At 56.1% G+C, this 18813-nt stretch overlaps 1 protein-coding gene across 1 annotated transcript in view; it reads left to right on the top strand.

Moving 5' to 3' along the window:
• Positions 1-1372: 1372 nt before the first annotated feature.
• The window catches only part of micall1a (MICAL-like 1a), a 99164-nt gene continuing 81723 nt past the window's right edge, over positions 1373-18813 (top strand). Inside the window, exons 1-2 of the mRNA XM_087978399.1 lie at positions 1373-1541; positions 16920-16968. Of these exons, the coding sequence (XP_087834525.1) occupies positions 1402-1541; positions 16920-16968 (189 nt within the window). The 5' untranslated portion in view covers positions 1373-1401. The remainder of the gene's footprint in view (positions 1542-16919; positions 16969-18813) is intronic.

Genomic DNA, 18813 nt, shown 5'->3' with positions numbered 1-18813 from the left:
GTTGTGAAATTTGAAAGGGTTCAGAAAAGATTTACAAGGATGTTGCCAGGGTTGGAGGATCTGAGCTACAGGGAGAGGCTGAACAGGCTGGGGCTGTTTTCCCTGGAGTGTCGGAGGCTGAGGGGTGACCTTAAAGAGGTTTATAAAATCATGAGAGGGGTGGATAGGATAAATAGATAAAGTCTTGTCCCTTGGGTGGGGGAGTCCAGAACTAGAGGGCATAGGTTTAGGGTGAGAGGGGAAAGATGGGGCAACGTTTTCACACAGAGGGTGGTACGTGTATGGAATGAGCTGCCAGAGGATGTGGTGGAGGCTGATACAATTGCAACATTTAAAAGGCATTTGGATGGGTATATGAATAGGAAGGGTTTGGAGGGATATGGGCCGGGTGCTGGCAGGTGGGAATAGATTGGGTTGGGATATCTGGTCAGCATGGATGGGTTGGACTGAAGGGTCTGTTTTCATGCTGTACATCCCTATGACTCGAGAACCTTGTTGACCGGAGAGGGCGCGCCCCTTCAGGCTGCAGTTCCGCTGGTGACCGGAGAGGGCGCGCCCCTTCAGGCTGCAGTTCCGCTGGTGACCGGAGAGGGCGCGCCCCTTCAGGCTGTAGTTCCGCTGGTGACCGGAGAGGGCGCGCCCCTTCAGGCTGCAGTTCCGCTGGTGACCGGAGAGGGCGCGCCGTGTTGGGATGCAGTTCCGCTGGTGACCGGAGAGGGCGCGCCGTGTCAGGATGCAGTTCCGCTGGTGGCCGGAGAGGGCGCGCCGTGTCGGGATGCAGTTCCGCTGGTGACCGGAGAGGGCGCGCCGTGTCGGGATGCAGTTCCGCTGATGGCCGGAGAGGGCGCGCCCTGTCAAGATGCAGTTCCGCTGGTGACCGGAGAGGGCGCGCAGTGTCGGGATGCAGTTCCGCTGGTGGCCGGAGAGGGCGCGCCGTGTCGGGATGCAGTTCCGCTGGTGGCCGGAGAGGGCGCGCCGTGTCGGGATGCAGTTCCGCTGGTGGCCGGAGAGGGCGCGCCGTGTCAGGATGCAGTTCCGCTGGTGGCCGGAGAGGGCGCGCCGTGTCGGGATGCAGTTCCGCTGGTGGCCGGAGAGGGCGCGCCGTGTCGGGATGCAGTTCCGCTGGTGGCCGGAGAGGGCGCGCCGTGTCAGGATGCAGTTCCGCTGGTGGCCGGAGAGGGCGCGCCCTGTCAAGATGCAGTTCCGCTGGTGACCGGAGAGGGCGCGCCGTGTCAGGATGCAGTTCCGCTGGTGGCCGGAGAGGGCGCGCCGTGTCGGGATGCAGTTCCGCTGGTGGCCGGAGAGGGCGCGCCGTGTCGGGATGCAGTTCCGCTGCCGGGGGTAGGGGGCGGCAGAGTGGTGTGGAGGGGCCGGAAGTGGCGGGTGTCCGGAGCCGCTCCCATGGCGACCCGAGCGCTGCAGGAATGGGCCCGGCTCCAGGTGGTCGGTTACCCGGGGGTCGAGGTGACCAACATGAGCTCGAGCTTCAGGGACGGACTGGCCTTTTGTGCGATCATCCACCGGCACCGCCCTGACCTGATGTGAGTGACCGGGGGGAGGGGGAGGGGGAGTGTGTCCCCCCAGCCCCAGGGGGAGAGAGAGTGTGTCCCCCCAGCCCCGGGGGGGAGGGGGAGGGGGAGTGTGTCCCCCCAGCCCCAGGGGGAGAGAGAGAGTGTCCCCCCAGCCCCGGGGGGGAGGGGGAGGGGGAGTGTGTCCCCCCAGCCCCGGGGGGAGAGAGAGTATCCCCCCAGCCCCAGGGGGAGAGAGTGTGTCCCCCCAGCCCCGGGGGGAGAGAGTGTGTCCCCCCAGCCCCAGGGGGGAGAGAGTGTCCCCCCAGCCCCAGGGGGGGGAGTGTGTCCCCCCAGCCCCAGGGGGGGAGTGTGTCCCCCCAGCCCCAGGGGGAGAGAGAGTGTGTCCCCCCAGCCCCGGGGGGAGAGAGTGTCCCCCCAGCCCCGGGGGGAGAGAGAGTGTCCCCCCAGCCCCAGGGGGAGAGAGAGTGTGTCCCCCCAGCCCCGGGGGGAGAGAGAGAGTGTCCCCCCAGCCCCAGGGGGAGAGAGAGAGTGTCCCCCCAGCCCCAGGGGGAGAGAGAGAGTGTCCCCCCAGCCCCAGGGGGAGAGAGAGTGTGTCCCCAGCCCCAGGGGGCGAGAGAGTGTGTCCCCCCAGCCCCAGGGGGCGAGAGAGTGTGTCCCCCCAGCCCCAGGGGGCGAGAGAGTGTGTCCCCCCAGCCCCAGGGGGAGAGAGAGAGTGTCCCCCCAGCCCCGGGGGGAGAGTGTGTCCCCAGCCCCAGGGGGAGAGAGAGTGTGTCCCCCCAGCCCCGGGGGGAGAGAGAGTGTGTCCCCCCAGCCCCAGGGGGAGAGAGAGAGTGTCCCCCCAGCCCCAGGGGGAGAGAGAGTGTGTCCCCCCAGCCCCAGGGGGAGAGAGAGTGTGTCCCCCCAGCCCCAGGGGGAGAGAGAGTGTGTCCCCCCAGCCCCAGGGGGAGAGAGCGTGTCCCCCCAGCCCCGGGGGGAGAGAGAGAGTGTGTCCCCAGCCCCAGGGGGAGAGAGAGTGTGTGTCCCCAGCCCCAGGGGGAGAGAGAGTGTGTGTCCCCAGCCCCAGGGGGAGAGAGAGTGTGTGTCCCCCCAGCCCCAGGGGGAGAGAGAGAGTGTCCCCCCAGCCCCAGGGGGAGAGAGAGTGTGTGTGTCCCCAGCCCCAGGGGGAGAGAGAGTGTGTGTCCCCCCAGCCCCAGGGGGAGAGAGAGTGTGTCCCCCCCAGCCCCAGGGGGAGAGAGACCCTCCCTAAGGGAGGGGGAGTGTGTCCCCCCAGCCCCAGGGGGAGAGAGTGTGTCCCCCCAGCCCCAGGGGGAGAGAGTGTGTCCCCCCAGCCCCAGGGGGAGAGAGTGTCCCCAGCCCCAGGGGGAGAGAGTGTGTCCCCCCAGCCCCAGGGGGAGAGAGACCCTCCCTAAGGGAGGGGGAGTGTGTCCCCCCCAGCCCCAGGGGGAGAGAGAGTGTGTCCCCCCAGCCCCAGGGGGAGAGAGAGTGTGTCCCCCCAGCCCCAGGGGGAGAGAGAGTGTGTCCCCCCAGCCCCAGGGGGAGAGAGAGTGTGTCCCCCCAGCCCCAGGGGGAGAGAGCGTGTCCCCCCAGCCCCGGGGGGAGAGAGAGAGTGTGTCCCCAGCCCCAGGGGGAGAGAGAGTGTGTGTCCCCAGCCCCAGGGGGAGAGAGAGTGTGTGTCCCCAGCCCCAGGGGGAGAGAGAGTGTGTGTCCCCCCAGCCCCAGGGGGAGAGAGAGAGTGTCCCCCCAGCCCCAGGGGGAGAGAGAGAGTGTCCCCCCAGCCCCGGGGGGAGAGAGAGTGTGTCCCCAGCCCCAGGGGGAGAGAGACCCTCCCTAAGGGAGGGGGAGTGTGTCCCCCCAGCCCCAGGGGGAGAGAGAGTGTGTGTGTCCCCAGCCCCAGGGGGAGAGAGAGTGTGTCCCCCCAGCCCCAGGGGGAGAGAGAGTGTGTCCCCCCAGCCCCAGGGGGAGAGAGCGTGTCCCCCCAGCCCCGGGGGGAGAGAGAGAGTGTGTCCCCAGCCCCAGGGGGAGAGAGAGTGTGTGTCCCCAGCCCCAGGGGGAGAGAGAGTGTGTGTCCCCAGCCCCAGGGGGAGAGAGAGTGTGTGTCCCCCCAGCCCCAGGGGGAGAGAGAGAGTGTCCCCCCAGCCCCAGGGGGAGAGAGAGAGTGTCCCCCCAGCCCCGGGGGGAGAGAGAGTGTGTCCCCAGCCCCAGGGGGAGAGAGACCCTCCCTAAGGGAGGGGGAGTGTGTCCCCCCAGCCCCAGGGGGAGAGAGAGTGTGTGTGTCCCCAGCCCCAGGGGGAGAGAGAGTGTGTGTCCCCCCAGCCCCAGGGGGAGAGAGAGTGTGTGTCCCCCCCAGCCCCAGGGGGAGAGAGAGAGTGTCCCCCCAGCCCCAGGGGGAGAGAGAGTGTGTCCCCCCAGCCCCAGGGGGAGAGAGAGTGTGTGTGTCCCCAGCCCCAGGGGGAGAGAGAGAGTGTCCCCCCAGCCCCAGGGGGAGAGAGAGTGTGTGTCCCCCCAGCCCCAGGGGGAGAGAGAGTGTGTGTCCCCCCAGCCCCAGGGGGAGAGAGAGTGTGTGTCCCCAGCCCCAGGGGGAGAGAGAGTGTCCCCCCAGCCCCAGGGGGAGAGAGAGTGTGTCCCCCCAGCCCCAGGGGGAGAGAGAGTGTGTCCCCCCAGCCCCAGGGGGAGAGAGAGTGTGTCCCCCCAGCCCCAGGGGGAGAGAGAGTGTGTCCCCCCAGCCCCAGGGGGAGAGAGAGTGTGTCCCCCCAGCCCCAGGAGGAGAGAGACCCTCCCTAAGGGAGGGGGAGTGTGTCCCCCCAGCCCCAGGGGGAGAGAGTGTGTCCCCCCCAGCCCCAGGGGGAGAGAGACCCTCCCTAAGGGAGGGGGAGTGTGACCCCCAGCCCCAGGGGGAGAGAGTGTGTCCCCCCAGCCCCAGGGGGAGAGAGTGTGTCCCCCCAGCCCCAGGGGGAGAGAGTGTCCCCAGCCCCAGGGGGAGAGAGTGTGTCCCCCCAGCCCCAGGGGGAGAGAGACCCTCCCTAAGGGAGGGGGAGTGTGTCCCCCCCAGCCCCAGGGGGAGAGAGAGTGTGTCCCCCCAGCCCCAGGGGGAGAGAGAGTGTGTCCCCCCAGCCCCAGGGGGAGAGAGAGTGTGTCCCCCCAGCCCCAGGGGGAGAGAGAGTGTGTCCCCCCAGCCCCAGGGGGAGAGAGAGTGTGTCCCCCCAGCCCCAGGGGGAGAGAGCGTGTACCCCCAGCCCCGGGGGGAGAGAGAGAGTGTGTCCCCAGCCCCAGGGGGAGAGAGAGTGTGTGTCCCCAGCCCCAGGGGGAGAGAGAGTGTGTGTCCCCAGCCCCAGGGGGAGAGAGAGTGTGTGTCCCCCCAGCCCCAGGGGGAGAGAGAGAGTGTCCCCCAGCCCCAGGGGGAGAGAGAGAGTGTCCCCCCAGCCCCGGGGGGAGAGAGAGTGTGTCCCCAGCCCCAGGGGGAGAGAGACCCTCCCTAAGGGAGGGGGAGTGTGTCCCCCCAGCCCCAGGGGGAGAGAGAGTGTGTGTGTCCCCAGCCCCAGGGGGAGAGAGAGTGTGTCCCCCCAGCCCCAGGGGGAGAGAGAGTGTGTCCCCCCAGCCCCAGGGGGAGAGAGCGTGTCCCCCCAGCCCCGGGGGGAGAGAGAGAGTGTGTCCCCAGCCCCAGGGGGAGAGAGAGTGTGTGTCCCCAGCCCCAGGGGGAGAGAGAGTGTGTGTCCCCAGCCCCAGGGGGAGAGAGAGTGTGTGTCCCCCCAGCCCCAGGGGGAGAGAGAGAGTGTCCCCCCAGCCCCAGGGGGAGAGAGAGAGTGTCCCCCCAGCCCCGGGGGGAGAGAGAGTGTGTCCCCAGCCCCAGGGGGAGAGAGACCCTCCCTAAGGGAGGGGGAGTGTGTCCCCCCAGCCCCAGGGGGAGAGAGAGTGTGTGTGTCCCCAGCCCCAGGGGGAGAGAGAGTGTGTGTCCCCCCAGCCCCAGGGGGAGAGAGAGTGTGTGTGTCCCCCAGCCCCAGGGGGAGAGAGAGAGTGTCCCCCCAGCCCCAGGGGGAGAGAGAGTGTGTCCCCCCAGCCCCAGGGGGAGAGAGAGTGTGTGTGTCCCCAGCCCCAGGGGGAGAGAGAGAGTGTCCCCCCAGCCCCAGGGGGAGAGAGAGTGTGTGTCCCCCCAGCCCCAGGGGGAGAGAGAGTGTGTGTCCCCCCAGCCCCAGGGGGAGAGAGAGTGTGTGTCCCCAGCCCCAGGGGGAGAGAGTGTGTCCCCAGCCCCAGGGGGAGAGAGAGTGTCCCCCCAGCCCCAGGGGGAGAGAGAGTGTGTCCCCCCAGCCCCAGAGGGAGAGAGAGTGTGTCCCCCCAGCCCCAGGGGGAGAGAGAGTGTGTCCCCCCAGCCCCAGGGGGAGAGAGAGTGTGTCCCCCCAGCCCCAGGGGGAGAGAGAGTGTGTCCCCCCAGCCCCAGGAGGAGAGAGACCCTCCCTAAGGGAGGGGGAGTGTGTCCCCCCAGCCCCAGGGGGAGAGAGTGTGTCCCCCCAGCCCCAGGGGGAGAGAGTGTCCCCAGCCCCAGGGGGAGAGAGTGTGTCCCCCCAGCCCCAGGGGGAGAGAGACCCTCCCTAAGGGAGGGGGAGTGTGTCCCCCCCAGCCCCAGGGGGAGAGAGAGAGTGTCCCCCCAGCCCCAGGGGGAGAGAGAGTGTGTCCCCCCAGCCCCAGGGGGAGAGAGAGTGTGTGTCCCCCCCAGCCCCAGGGGGAGAGAGAGAGTGTCCCCCCAGCCCCAGGGGGAGAGAGAGTGTGTCCCCCCAGCCCCAGGGGGAGAGAGAGTGTGTGTCCCCCCACCCCCAGGGGGAGAGAGAGAGTGTCCCCCCAGCCCCAGGGGGAGAGAGAGTGTGTGTCCCCCCAGCCCCAGGGGGAGAGAGTGTGTCCCCCCAGCCCCAGGGGGAGAGAGAGTGTGTGTCCCCAGCCCCAGGGGGAGAGAGTGTGTCCCCAGCCCCAGGGGGAGAGAGAGTGTCCCCCCAGCCCCAGGGGGAGAGAGCGTGTCCCCCCAGCCCCAGGGGGAGAGAGAGAGCGTGTCCCCCCAGCCCCAGGGGGAGAGAGAGAGCGTGTCCCCCCAGCCCCAGGGGGAGAGAGAGAGCGTGTCCCCCCAGCCCCAGGGGGAGAGAGAGAGCGTGTCCCCCCAGCCCCAGGGGGAGAGAGAGAGAGTGTCCCCCCAGCCCCAGTGGGAGAGAGAGAGTGTGTCCCCCCAGCCCCAGGGGGAGAGAGAGCATGTCCCCCCATCCCCAGGGGGAGAGAGAGCATGTTCCCCCCATCCCCAGGGGGAGAGAGAGTGTGTCCCCCCCAGCCCCAGGGGGAGTGAGAGTGTCCCCCCCAGCCCCAGGGGGAGAGAGAGTGTGTCCCCAGCACCAGGGGGAGGAAAGGGGGATGTCTCCCCCAGCCCCAGGGGGAGCGTGTCCCCCCCCTCCCCAGGGGGAGGAAAGGGGGATGTTTCCCCCCCCGCCCTGAGGCGATGAAATGAAGGGCTCTCTAGCCCAGCCCTGAGTGACTCTGGGCAAGGGGAGACTGGGTCAGGAAGAGTTTCTCCCAGGGTTTTACCCAGCACGGAGAGCGGAATGAGAAAGAAAGGGCTTCATTTCTCCTTCAGTCTTGCTGGGCACTGGGTTGTCAGCCCATTTGTTGGAGTCACTGTGGAACTGCCCCAGCCTGGGCAGAATGAGCAGCTGGTCTCACTGTGGGCCACTTTCCCCTCAGGCCAGATCATGTTCCAGAGTACAGGCAGCTTTGCTGTAAGGCAGGAGTTCTGTTCTCGTGCAACCCTGTGTTATAAGATAATCGTGTAATAGCAGGACCATTTAAACTGATGAAGCCGTCATCGCATTATAACCAATACATGAATTAAATATTCGCACTTTAGAAAGTGTCCCAATTCATCAGTTGCGTGATAGCGAATTCATATGAATGAATCACACGTTATCACAGAACAGCAGGAATCAGAATAATTGACTGGTGAAGTGCCAATTTTTCAGTTACTTGGATTGACCATGCTAAATTGCCCCACAGTGCCTCGGCTAGGTCGATTAGCCATGGTAAATGTGGGGTTATGGAGAGAGAATGGGGGTGCTGGATCTGGCAGGATGCTGTTTGAAGGATTGTTGCAGGTTCTGGGCTGAATGGTCTCTTTCTGCACTGAGAGAGATTCTATGACATAGGGAGTCATTGCATGATATCCAGAATAAGAACATACAAAACAGAAGCAGAAGTGGCTGATCAGCTTTTCGAGGAGAAAGTGAGGACTGCAGATGCTGGAGATCAGAGCTGAAAACGTGTTGCTGGAAAAGCGCAGCAGGTCAGGCAGCATCCAAGAAGCAGGGGAATCGACGTTTCGGGCATAAGCCATTCTTCAGGAATGAGGAAAGTGTGCCCAGCAGGCTAAGATAAAAGGTAGGGAGGAGGGACTTGGGGGAGGGGCATTGAAAATGCGATAGGTGGAAGGAGGTCAAGGTGAGGGTGATCGGCCGGAGTGGGGTGGGGGCGGAGAGGTCAGGAAGAAGATTGCAGGTTAGGAAGGCGGTGCTGAGTTCGAGGGATTTGACTGAGACAAGGTGGGGGGAGGGGAAATGAGGAAACTGGAGAAATCCGAGTTCATCCCTTGTGGTTGGAGGGTTCCTAGGCGGAAGATGAGGCGCTCTTCCTCCAACCGTCGTGTTGCTGTGGTCTGGCGATGGAGGAGTCCAAGGACCTGCATGTCCTTGGTGGAGTGGGAGGGGGAGTTGAAGTTTTGAGCCACGGGGTGGTTGGGTTGGTTGGTCCGGGTGTCCCAGAGGTCTTCTCTGAAACGCTCCGCAAGTAGGCGGCCTGTCTCCCCAATATAGAGGAGGCCACATCGGGTGCAGAGGATGCAATAGATGATGTGTGTGGAGGTGCAGGTGAATCTGTGGCGGATATGGAAGTGTGCTGAAACTTTATTGCTGGAACAGCACAGCAGGTCAGGCAGCATCTAGGGGAAACTTTATTGCTGGAACAGCACAGCAGGTCAGGCAGCATGAAACTTTATTGCTGGAACAGCACAGCAGGTCAGGCAGCATGGAAGTGTCCCTTGGGGCCTTGGGGGGAGGTGTGGGCGCAAGTTTTGCATTTCTTGCGGTTGCAGAGGAAGGTGCCGGGAGTGGAGGTTGGGTTGGTGGGGGGTGTGGATCTGACGAGGGAGTCACGGAGGGAGTGGTCTTTACGGAATGCTGATAGGGGAGGGGAGGGAAATATATCCTTGGTGGTGGGGTCCGTTTGGAGGTGGCGGAAATGACGGCGGATGATGCGCTGTACATGGAGGTTAGTGGGGTGGTAGGTGAGGACCAGTTGGGTTCTGTCCTGGTGGCGGTTGGAGGGGCGGGGCTCAAGGGTGGAGGAGCGGGAAGTGGAAGAGATGCGGTGGAGGGCATCGTCGACCACATCGGGGGGGAAATTGCGGTCCTTGAAGAAGGAGGCCATCTGGGTTGTACGGATTTGGAACTGGTCCTCCTGGGAGCAGATGCGGCGGAGACGAAGGAATTGGGAGAATGGGATGGCGTTTTTACAGGGGGCAGGGTGGGAGGAGGTGTAGTCTAGGTAGCTGTGGGAGTCGGTCGGTTTATAGTAAATGTCCGTGTTGATTCGGTCGCCCTCCCACCACCAAACCATCATCTCCCAGACCATCCATAACCTCATCACCTCAGGGGATCTCCCATCCACCGCCTCCAACCTCATAGTCCCACAACCTCGCACCAACCGTTTCTACCTCCTGCCCAAAATCCACAAACCTGACTGCCCCGGCCGACTCATTGTCTCAGCCCGCTTCTGCCCCACCGAACTCATCTCTGCATACCTCGACACAGTCCTGTCCCCCTTAGTCCAAGAACTCCCCACCTATGTTCGGGACAACACCCACACCCTCCACCTCCTCCATGATTTTCGCTTCCCCGGTCCCCAACGCCTTATCTTCACCATGGACATCCAGTCCCTGTACACCTCCATCCCCCATCACGAAGGACTCAAAGCCCTCCGCTTCTTCCTTTCCCGCCGTACCGACCAGTACCCTTCCACTGACACCCTCCTTCGACTGACTGAACTGGTCCTCACCCTGAACAACTTCTCTTTCCAATCGTCCCACTTCCTCCAAACCAAAGGAGTAGCCATGGGCCCCAGCTATGCCTGCCCTTCGTAGGATATGTGGAACAGTCCATCTTCCGCAGCTACACTGGCACCAACCCCCACCTTTTCCTCCGCTACATCGATGACTGTATCGGCGCTACCTCGTGCTCCCACGAGGAGGTTGAACAGTTCATCCACTTCACCAACACCTTCCACCCCGACCTCAAATTCACCTGGACCGTCTCAGGCTCCTTCCTCCCCTTCCTAGACCTTTCCATTTCTATCTTGGGCGACCGAATCAACACGGACATTTACTATAAACTGACCGACTCCCACAGCTACCTAGACTATACCTCCTCCCACCCTACCCCCTGTAAAAACGCTATCCCATATTCCCAATTCCTTCGTCTCCGCCACATCTGCTCCCAGGAGGAGCAGTTCCAAATCCATACAACCCAGATGGCCTCCTTTTTCAAGGACCACAATTTCCCCACAGACGTGATCGACGATGCCCTCCACCGCATCTCTTCCACTTCCCGCTCCTCCGCCCTTGAGCCCCGCCCCTCCAACCGCCACCAGGACAGAACCCCACTGGTCCTCACCTACCACCCCACCAACCTCCATGTACAGCGGATCATCCGCCGTCATTTCCGCCACCTCCAAACGGACCCCACCACCAGGGATATATTTCCCTCCCCTCCCCTGTCAGCATTCCGAAAAGACTACTCCCTCCGTGACTCTCTCGTCAGGTCCACACCCCCCACCAACCCAACCTCCACTCCCGGCACCTTCCCCTGCAACCGCAAGAAATGCAAAACATGCGCCCACACCTCCCCCCTTACTTCCCTCCAAGGCCCCAAGGGATCCTTCCATATCCACCACAGATTCACCTGCACCTCCACACACATCATCTATTGCATCCGCTGCACCCGATGTGGCCTCCTCTATATTGGGGAGACAGGCCGCCTACTTGCGGAACGGTTCAGAGAAGACCTCTGGGACACCCGGACCAACCAACCCAACCACCCCGTGGCTCAACACTTCAACTCCCCCTCCCACTCCACCAAGGACATGCAGGTCCTTGGACTCCTCCATCGCCAGACCATCGCAACACGACGGTTGGAGGAAGAGCGCCTCATCTTCCGCCTAGGAACCCTCCAACCACAAGGGATAAACTCGGATTTCTCCAGTTTCCTTATTTCCCCTCCCCCACCTTGTCTCAGTCAAATCCCTCGAACTCAGCACCGCCTTCCTAACCTGCAATCTTCTTCCTGACCTCTCCGCCCCCACCCCACTCCGGCCTATCACCCTCACCTTGACTTCCTTCCACCTATCGCATTTCCAACACCCCTCCCCCAAGTCCCTCCTCCCTACCTTTTATCTTAGCCTGCTGGGCACACTTTCCTCATTCCTGAAGAAGGGCTTATGCCCGAAGCGTCGATCAGCTTTTCGAGCCTACTCCATCATTCAGTAAGATCATGGCTAATTTGTTTCTGTTCCAAATTTCTATTTATCCCCGATAACCCTTGATTTTCTGGCGCTAATGAGAAACCATCTACCTCTGCCTTAAAAATATTCAGTGACATCCCCCCCCCCCCCCCCCAACTACTGTCTCAGGCAGACAGTTCCAAAGTTTCACAACTTTCAGAGAGAGAATTTCCCCCATCTCTGTCCTAAAAGGGTGACCCCAAATTGTAAAGCAGTACGCCCTAATTCAGGATTTGCCCACAAGAGAAAACCTTTCCACATTCACCTTATTGACATCAATCAAGGTCTTGTTCATTTTGGTTTGATTTATTGTTGTCACATGTACCTAAATTCAATGAGAAGTTTTGTTTTGCGAGCACTACAGGCAAATCATAACATGCAATGACCTCCAGATCATTGGGCGTTCAGACAGAACGAGCCATATAAGGTTATGACTGCGAAGGAGGTGCACAAAACAGGATCGACATTCAATTTGAAATTGGAGGGATCCACTCAACAGTCTCATAACAGCAGGGAAAATGCTATTCTAACCTCCAAAGGAAACAAGCCTAACCTGACCAACTTTTTCTCAAAAGAGAACGCACTCATTCCAGGAATCAATGTAGTATATCACTTCTGAAATGCCTGTAATGCATTTACACCCTTCCCTAAATAAGATATGTCGTCTCATCAGTGTTCTGTTTAACTAAAGCCTAACATTCTTACTTTGATGTTTAATTCCTCATATAATAAAATATAGTATCCATGAGAGTCAATAAATGAGGCTATGATTCAGTAATGCTGAGTGATAAGGAATAGCATTATAGCTGTACTGAGGGAGGATTCCCGGAACTACATCCAGGGAAGTTATTTGGGTTGAACTGAGAAATAAAAAAGGGATGATCACCTTATTGGGATTGTATTATAAGACCCCCCAATAGTCAGAGGGAAACTGAGAAACAAATTTGTCAGTTATCTGTAAGAATAGTAGGGTGATTACGGTAGGGGATTTTAACTTTCCAAACATAGACTGGGACTACCATAGAGTTAAGAGCTTAGATAAGCATGTACAAGAAAATTTTCTGATTCAGTATGTGGATGTACTTACTAGAGAAGATGCAAAACTTGACCTAATCTTGGGAAATAAGGCAGGGCAGGAGATTGAGGTGTCAGTGGGGGAGCACTTTGGGGCCAGCGACTATAATTCCATTAGTTTTAAAATAATTTTGGGAAAGGATAGATCAGATCTAAAAGTTGAAGTTCTGAATTGAAGAAAGGCCAATTTTGATGGTATTAGGCAAGAACTTTCGAAAGCTGATTGGGGGCAGATGTTCGCAGGTAAGGGGACGGCTGGAAAATGGGAAGCTTCAGAAGTGAGATAACGAGAATCCAGAGAAAGTATATTCCTGTCAGGGTGAAAGGAAAGGCTGGTAGGTTTAGGGAATGCTGGATGACTAAAGACATTGAGGGTTTGGTTAATAAAAAGAAGTAAGTATATGTCAGGTATAGACAGGATAGATCGAGTGAATCCTTAGAAGAGTATAAAGGAAGTAGGAGTATACTTAAGAGGGAAATCGGACATGATGTAGCTTTGGCAAATAGAGTTAAGGAGAGTCCAAAGGGTTTTTACAAATACATTATGGACAAAAGGGTAACTAGGGAGAGAATAGGGCCCCTCAAAGATCAGAGCTGAAAATGTGTTGCTGGAAAAGCACAGCAGGTCAGGCAGCATCCAGGGAACAGGAGAATCGATGTTTCGGGCATAAGCCCTTCTTCAGGAATGAGGAAAGTTTGTCCAGCAGGCTAAGATAAAAGGTAGGGATGAGCGACTTGGGGGAGGGGTGTCGGAATTGTGATAGATGGAAAGAGATCAAGGTGAGGGTGATAGGTCAGACTAGGGTGGGGGCGGAGAGGTCAGGAAGAAGATTGCAGGTTAGGAAGGCGGTGCTGAGTTCGAGGGATTTGACTGAGACAAGGTGGGGGGAAGGGAAATGAGGAAACTGGAGAAATCTGAGCTCATCCCTTGTGGTTGGAGGGTTCCTAGGTGGAAGATGAGGCGCTCTTCCTCCAGCAACACATTTTCAGCTCTGGTCTCCAGCATCTGCAGACCTCACTTTCTCCCCTCAAAGATCAGCAAGGTGGCCTTTGTGTGGAGCTGCAGAAAATGGGGGAGATACTAAACAAGTATTTTGCATCAGTATTTACTGTGGAAAAGGGCATGGAAGATATAGAATGTAGGGAAATGGATAGTGACATCTTGAAAATTGTCCATATTACAGAGGAGGAGGTGCTTGAAGTCTTGAAATGGATAAAAGTGGATAAATCCCCAGGACCTGATCAGGTGTACCCTAGAACTCTGTGGGAGGCTAGAGAAGTGATTGCTGGGCCTCTTGCTGAGATATTTGTATCATTGATAGTCACAGGGGAGGTACCGGAAGACTGGAGGTTGGCTAACGAGGTGCCACTGTTTAAGAAGGGTGGTGAGGGCAAGCCAGGGAGCCTGACATCAGTGGTGGGCAGGTTGTTGGAGGGAATCCTGAGGGACAGGATGTACATATATTTGGAAAGGCAAGGACTGATTAGAGATAGTCAACATGGTTTTGTGCATGGGATATCATGTCTCACAAACTTGATTGAGTTTTTAAAAAAAGTAACAAAGAGGATTGATGAGGACAGAGCGATAGATGTGATCTGTCTGGACTTGAGTAAGGCGTTCGACAAGGTTTCCCATGGAAGACTGGTTAGCAAGGTTAGATATCACTGAATACAGGGAGAACTAGCCATTTGGATACAGAACTGACTTAAAGGTGGAAGACAGAGGGTGGTAGTGGATGGTTGTTTTTCAGACTGGAGGCCTGTGACCAGTGGAGTGCCACAAGGATCGGTGCTGGGTGCACTACTTTTCGTCATTTATATAATTGATTTCGATGTGAGCATAAGAGGTAATAGTTAGTAAGTTTGCAGATGACACCAAAATTGGAGGTGTAGTGGACAGTGAAGAAGGTTACCTCAGTTTACGACAGGATCTTGATCAGATGGGCCAATGGGCTGAGAAGTGGCAGATGAAGTTTAATTCTGATAAATGCGAGGTGCTGCATTTTGGAAAAGCAAGTCTTAGCAGGACTTATACACTTAATGGTAAGGTCTTAGGGAGTGTTGCTGAACAAAGAGACCTTCAAGTGCAGGTTCATAACTCCTTGAAAGTGGAATCACGGGTAAATAGGGTAGTGAAGAAGGCGCTTGGTATGCTTTCCTTTATTGGTCAGAGTATTGAGTACAGGAGTTGGGAGGTCATGTTGAGGCTGTACAGGGCATTGGTTAGGCTACTGCTGGAATATTGCATGCAATTCTAGTCTCCTTCTTCCGGTCAGAAAGATGTGAAACTTGAAAGGGTTCAAAAATGATTTACAAGGATGTTGCCAGGGTTGGAGGATTTGAGCTGTAGGGAGAGGCTGAACAGGCTGGGGCTGTTTTCCCTGGAGCGTCGGAGGCTGATGGGTGACCTTATAGAGGTTTATAAAATCATGAGGGGCATGGATAGGATAAATAGACAAAGTCTTTTCCCTTGGGTGGGGGAGTCCAGAACTAGAGGGCATAGGTTTAGGGTGAGAGGGGAAAGATATAACAAAGACCTAAGGGGCAACTCTTTCACACAGAGGGTGGTGCATGTATGGAATGAACTGCCAGAGGAAGTGATGGAGGTTGGTACAATTGCAACATTTGAGAGGCATTTGGATGGGTATATGAATAGGAAGGGTTTGGAGGGATATGGGCTGGGTGCTGGTAAGTGGGACTAGATTGAGTTGGGATATCTGGTCGACATGGACTGTTTCCGTGCTGTCCATCTCTATGACTCTTTGGCACTTTGAGTGTTTGTGTTAAAGTCAATGGCATAACAATCACTAACTGCATGCAAGTCAGGAGTGAGAGAAAACTCCCCATTTCTGTGGATGGGTGCAGCTCCAACAACACTTGAAGCTTCAGCTCAGCCGGGATAAGCAGCTCACTTGATTTCCAGTGCACCCACCAACATTCAGTCCCCTTGCCACCATCATAGCAGTTTGTGCAATCTGCACAATCAGTGTAGCAACTTAGTAAGGCACCTCTGATAGCACCCTTCCAAGTGTTCAATGGTGTGTCATCTTGAGCTGCCAAACAGCCAGATTTGGTTTGATGCCCAGTCCACTCTTTGGATTGAAGGTGGCTACCGACAATCTGTAGGGGACAGTCTGAAGAATGAAGCTGCACAGTGTAGATCACCCTGATCTATACTTGCTTTCGGATTTAGTTGGTCCTGGTTCTTGGTATTTGTGTAAATTCTGTCTGCTTATTCAAGCGTCTTCCCTCTGCACTGTTACAATGATTTGTTATGGTTGAGAGCTTTACTTAAAGCAGTTAACATGGAGCTATACAATCCAGCCTCTCCAATAGAAATTACAGCAAATGACAAAATGCACATTGCTAATTGAATGGTAATAGTGTGAGTGGTACGGTGGCTCAGTGGTTATCACTGCTGCCTCACAGCGCCAGGGACTCTGATTCAATTCCAGCCTCGGGTGACTGACTGTGTGAAGTTTACATGATTTCCCTGTGTCTGCGTGGCTTTCCACCAGGTCCACCAGTTTCCTCCTATAGTCCAATGATGTGCAGGCTAGGTGGACTGTCTGTGCTCAGTTGCCCCATGTGTGCAGGGATGTACAAGTTAGATGGATTATCCATGGTAAATATGAGATTACGAGGATAGGATAGGGGGTGCTGGGTCTAGAGGGATACAATTTGGAGGGTTAATGCAGACTTGATGGGCCGAATTACCTCTTTCCATACTGGAGTGATTTCCATAATGCATACTTATCATTCCCACCTCACCTGTCTCCCTATTCAGTGCCTCATGCTTAGTCCCTTCCCCTCTATCTCTTTCTATCTACTCCTCACCCCCCCAACTCCTTTCTTGTTTTCTACTCATTTGTAGCTGCTCTTGCTTTGTCACACCATAGCCAGGTGCATGTATTAAACTGGATTGATCCTTCTCTTTCATTATCTATGTTAAAATCAGCCTGTACCCAGCATTCCAACCTCATGCAGAACAGTCTCTGTTAACAAGTGAATTATCAGTGCCTTGTTTAAATTATTAACCAAAATGGTGAACTGAAGCCTTCCCTCCCTCCTCTGTGACATGGCCCTATGAGGAATGAAGAGTCTGCTGTGTTTTTACAATCCTTTCTGCTCAGTGCGAGTGATAACTTCATGGACCTGTATGCTTATTACTTATAACACCATCCTTAATTCAGGTCCTCTGTCTCTCTCACTCTCCCTGAATACAGCAGATGGCAGGAAGGAATTCTGTCTTTTTGACCTCCTTTGGTCTCAGTGTAGTTTATTTAAACTCAGGGAAACATTTCAAGATGTTCAAGGTGAATGACTGACTAATGCTGGGCTCCAGGCTACTGATCACAAGCAGAAAATTCAGGAGGAAAGGATCTATGTCATCTCTTTGTCGGCTTATTGCTCAATTTCTGTCACTCTGTCAGACTCTGTTAGTCGCCTCCTCCCACTTTCCCTCTCTGTGGCTCCCCTAACACCTTTCTCCACAGCTTTCCCAACACCAAACACTCCTCCCTAGACCACTGCTTACACGCTGTGGCTCCCCAAACCTCAGATCGGTTGCACCCCCTCCCTTTGACCCCTTCTTCTCTCTCCCAGCGCCCCCATCTTCTACACCACTCCCTCTACCTCGCCTGCCCGCTCCCCTTAACTACCCTGCTCTCCTCGCTGACTCTGTGCCCTCCCTGTCTAATTGTAGGATCTTTTCATATGTGATGTTTTTGTTTCTTGCAGAGACTTCGATTCACTGTCCAAAGAGAATGTCTATGAGAACAATCGCCTGGTGAGTGTTTCATTATTAATAAATGGCGCCACATTTCCTGTTGTGGTTCTAGCCAGCCACTTCCTGGATTAGCCCTGTGTTTGCTTTAAAGTCTCTGAAAATAGTTCCACTTCTAGCTCATACTTCTCTGGCCCTCACTGAAAGCCAGGTGAAACAATAATGATTGTGGTTTTGCGGTTGGTTGGCTGAGAAGTGAATTGTGGTGTGGGAGCAGAGAGTGTGACAAGGTGCAGGTGCCAACGAGGGTGGCTCTGCTGCGTTTCATGCCCTTCCTCAGTGTGCAGAAAGTGGGGAATAACAGGCAGGTGTTTCGTTGCTAAGTTGGAGATGTTATCTGACTGTACAAGAGCAGACATTTAAACTTGTCCTGAAGTAATTTTATCTTGTCCCTGCACTAAGTTTATGGCTTAACTTGTCTCCAGTTACATCAAATTATTTAACAGCACTTGAGTAATATTTCTAAGCTTGAAAACGAATTAGTTAATTTCACCAGTAGATTCAGCAGGTCCCTGTAGATCATGGGCACCACTGTGAACCATGATAACTGGACCTGCACCTTGAGAGACTCAGGCTAAAAGTTAATGAGCTGGAGACCGAGCTTCCGATGTCATGAAGTGTTTGGGTGGGGTGAGGGTGATATTTTGGGGCAACACAGTGGCTCAGTGGTTAGCACTGCTGCCTCACAGCACCGAGGACCTGGATCCGATTCCAACCTCAGACAACTGTCTGTATGGCGTTTGCACATTCTCCCCGTGTCTAAGTGAGTTTCCTCTGGGTGCTTCGGTTTCCTCCCACCATCCAAAGATGTGCAGATTAGGGTGAATTGGCCATGCTAAATTGCAGATAGCGTCCAGGAATGTGTAGGTTAGGTGCATTGGTCGGGGGAAATGTAGGGGAATGGGGAATAGGTTTGGGTGGGATATGCTTCGAAGGTTCAGTGTGGAATTGTTGGGCTGTTTTCCACTCTGTAGGGATTCTAAAATTTAGTTAGACACATTGTTCCAGAAGTCAGTCATACTACTACTTTTGGGTAAAATTGGAACTTAAAAATGGCAGCAGGAGTATGCCATTCAGTCCATCGAGTCTCCTCCATCATTTAACTGGATCATGGCTGATGTTCCACTTCAGTGCTACTTTCCTGTGCTCGCCCCATTTTCATAGCTTTAATCTCATAGTCTTTGATGTCTGAATAAACTCAGTGTCTGAACAACCACAGGCCTCTGAGCTGAAGCCCCGAAGATTCACCACCCTCGCAGTGAAGAAATCTTACCATGCCATGGTCCTGAATAGGCACCTCGGATTTGGTGGGTGGTCAGAGCAGGAGGGTGTCACTGCAAGTAAGGCAGGCGAGAGGTATCCAGGAGGAAGAGCCTCAGGCCTTGCGGCATCTGAGGCCAAGAGCAGGGGCTGCAGGAAAGTTGAGCAAACTGACCATAGCGCCTTGGTGTAGGAAGCCTATCAAGTACAGGAGGTTTAAAAAACATGTAGTTACAAAAGGAACTGTATAGCCAGGGGGATAGATTTGGTTCTCTGCAACTGAGAATATATTGCCTGCCTGGTGCCCGGTTTGAAGACATCTTCTGAAGTCTGAAGGGAATCTTGGATTGGGAGTGGAGGGCTGACCCAACTGTTAAGGTCTATGTAGGTCCCAATAACGTTTGATAGAACTAAAAATAGAGCTGCTTTAAAGGAGTAGGTAGGGACTAAATCAATATACAGAATCACACGGGTTGTATTATTACTGGATTCCTACCTGAGCTGTGAGCAAATTGGTATAGGGTAAATAAGATCAGGGAGATGAGTGTGTGGCTCAGAGATTGATAGGAGACAATGGGTTTTGATTCA

Source organism: Chiloscyllium plagiosum, unplaced genomic scaffold (assembly GCF_037043375.1).
Source record: "Chiloscyllium plagiosum isolate Xiang-an unplaced genomic scaffold, Cpla_swu_hap1 HiC_scaffold_33, whole genome shotgun sequence".
In the NCBI taxonomy this organism is placed as follows: Eukaryota; Metazoa; Chordata; class Chondrichthyes; order Orectolobiformes; family Hemiscylliidae; genus Chiloscyllium; species Chiloscyllium plagiosum.
Note: the sequence above shows the minus strand (reverse complement) of the source record. Positions and strands in the feature narration are given on the sequence as shown.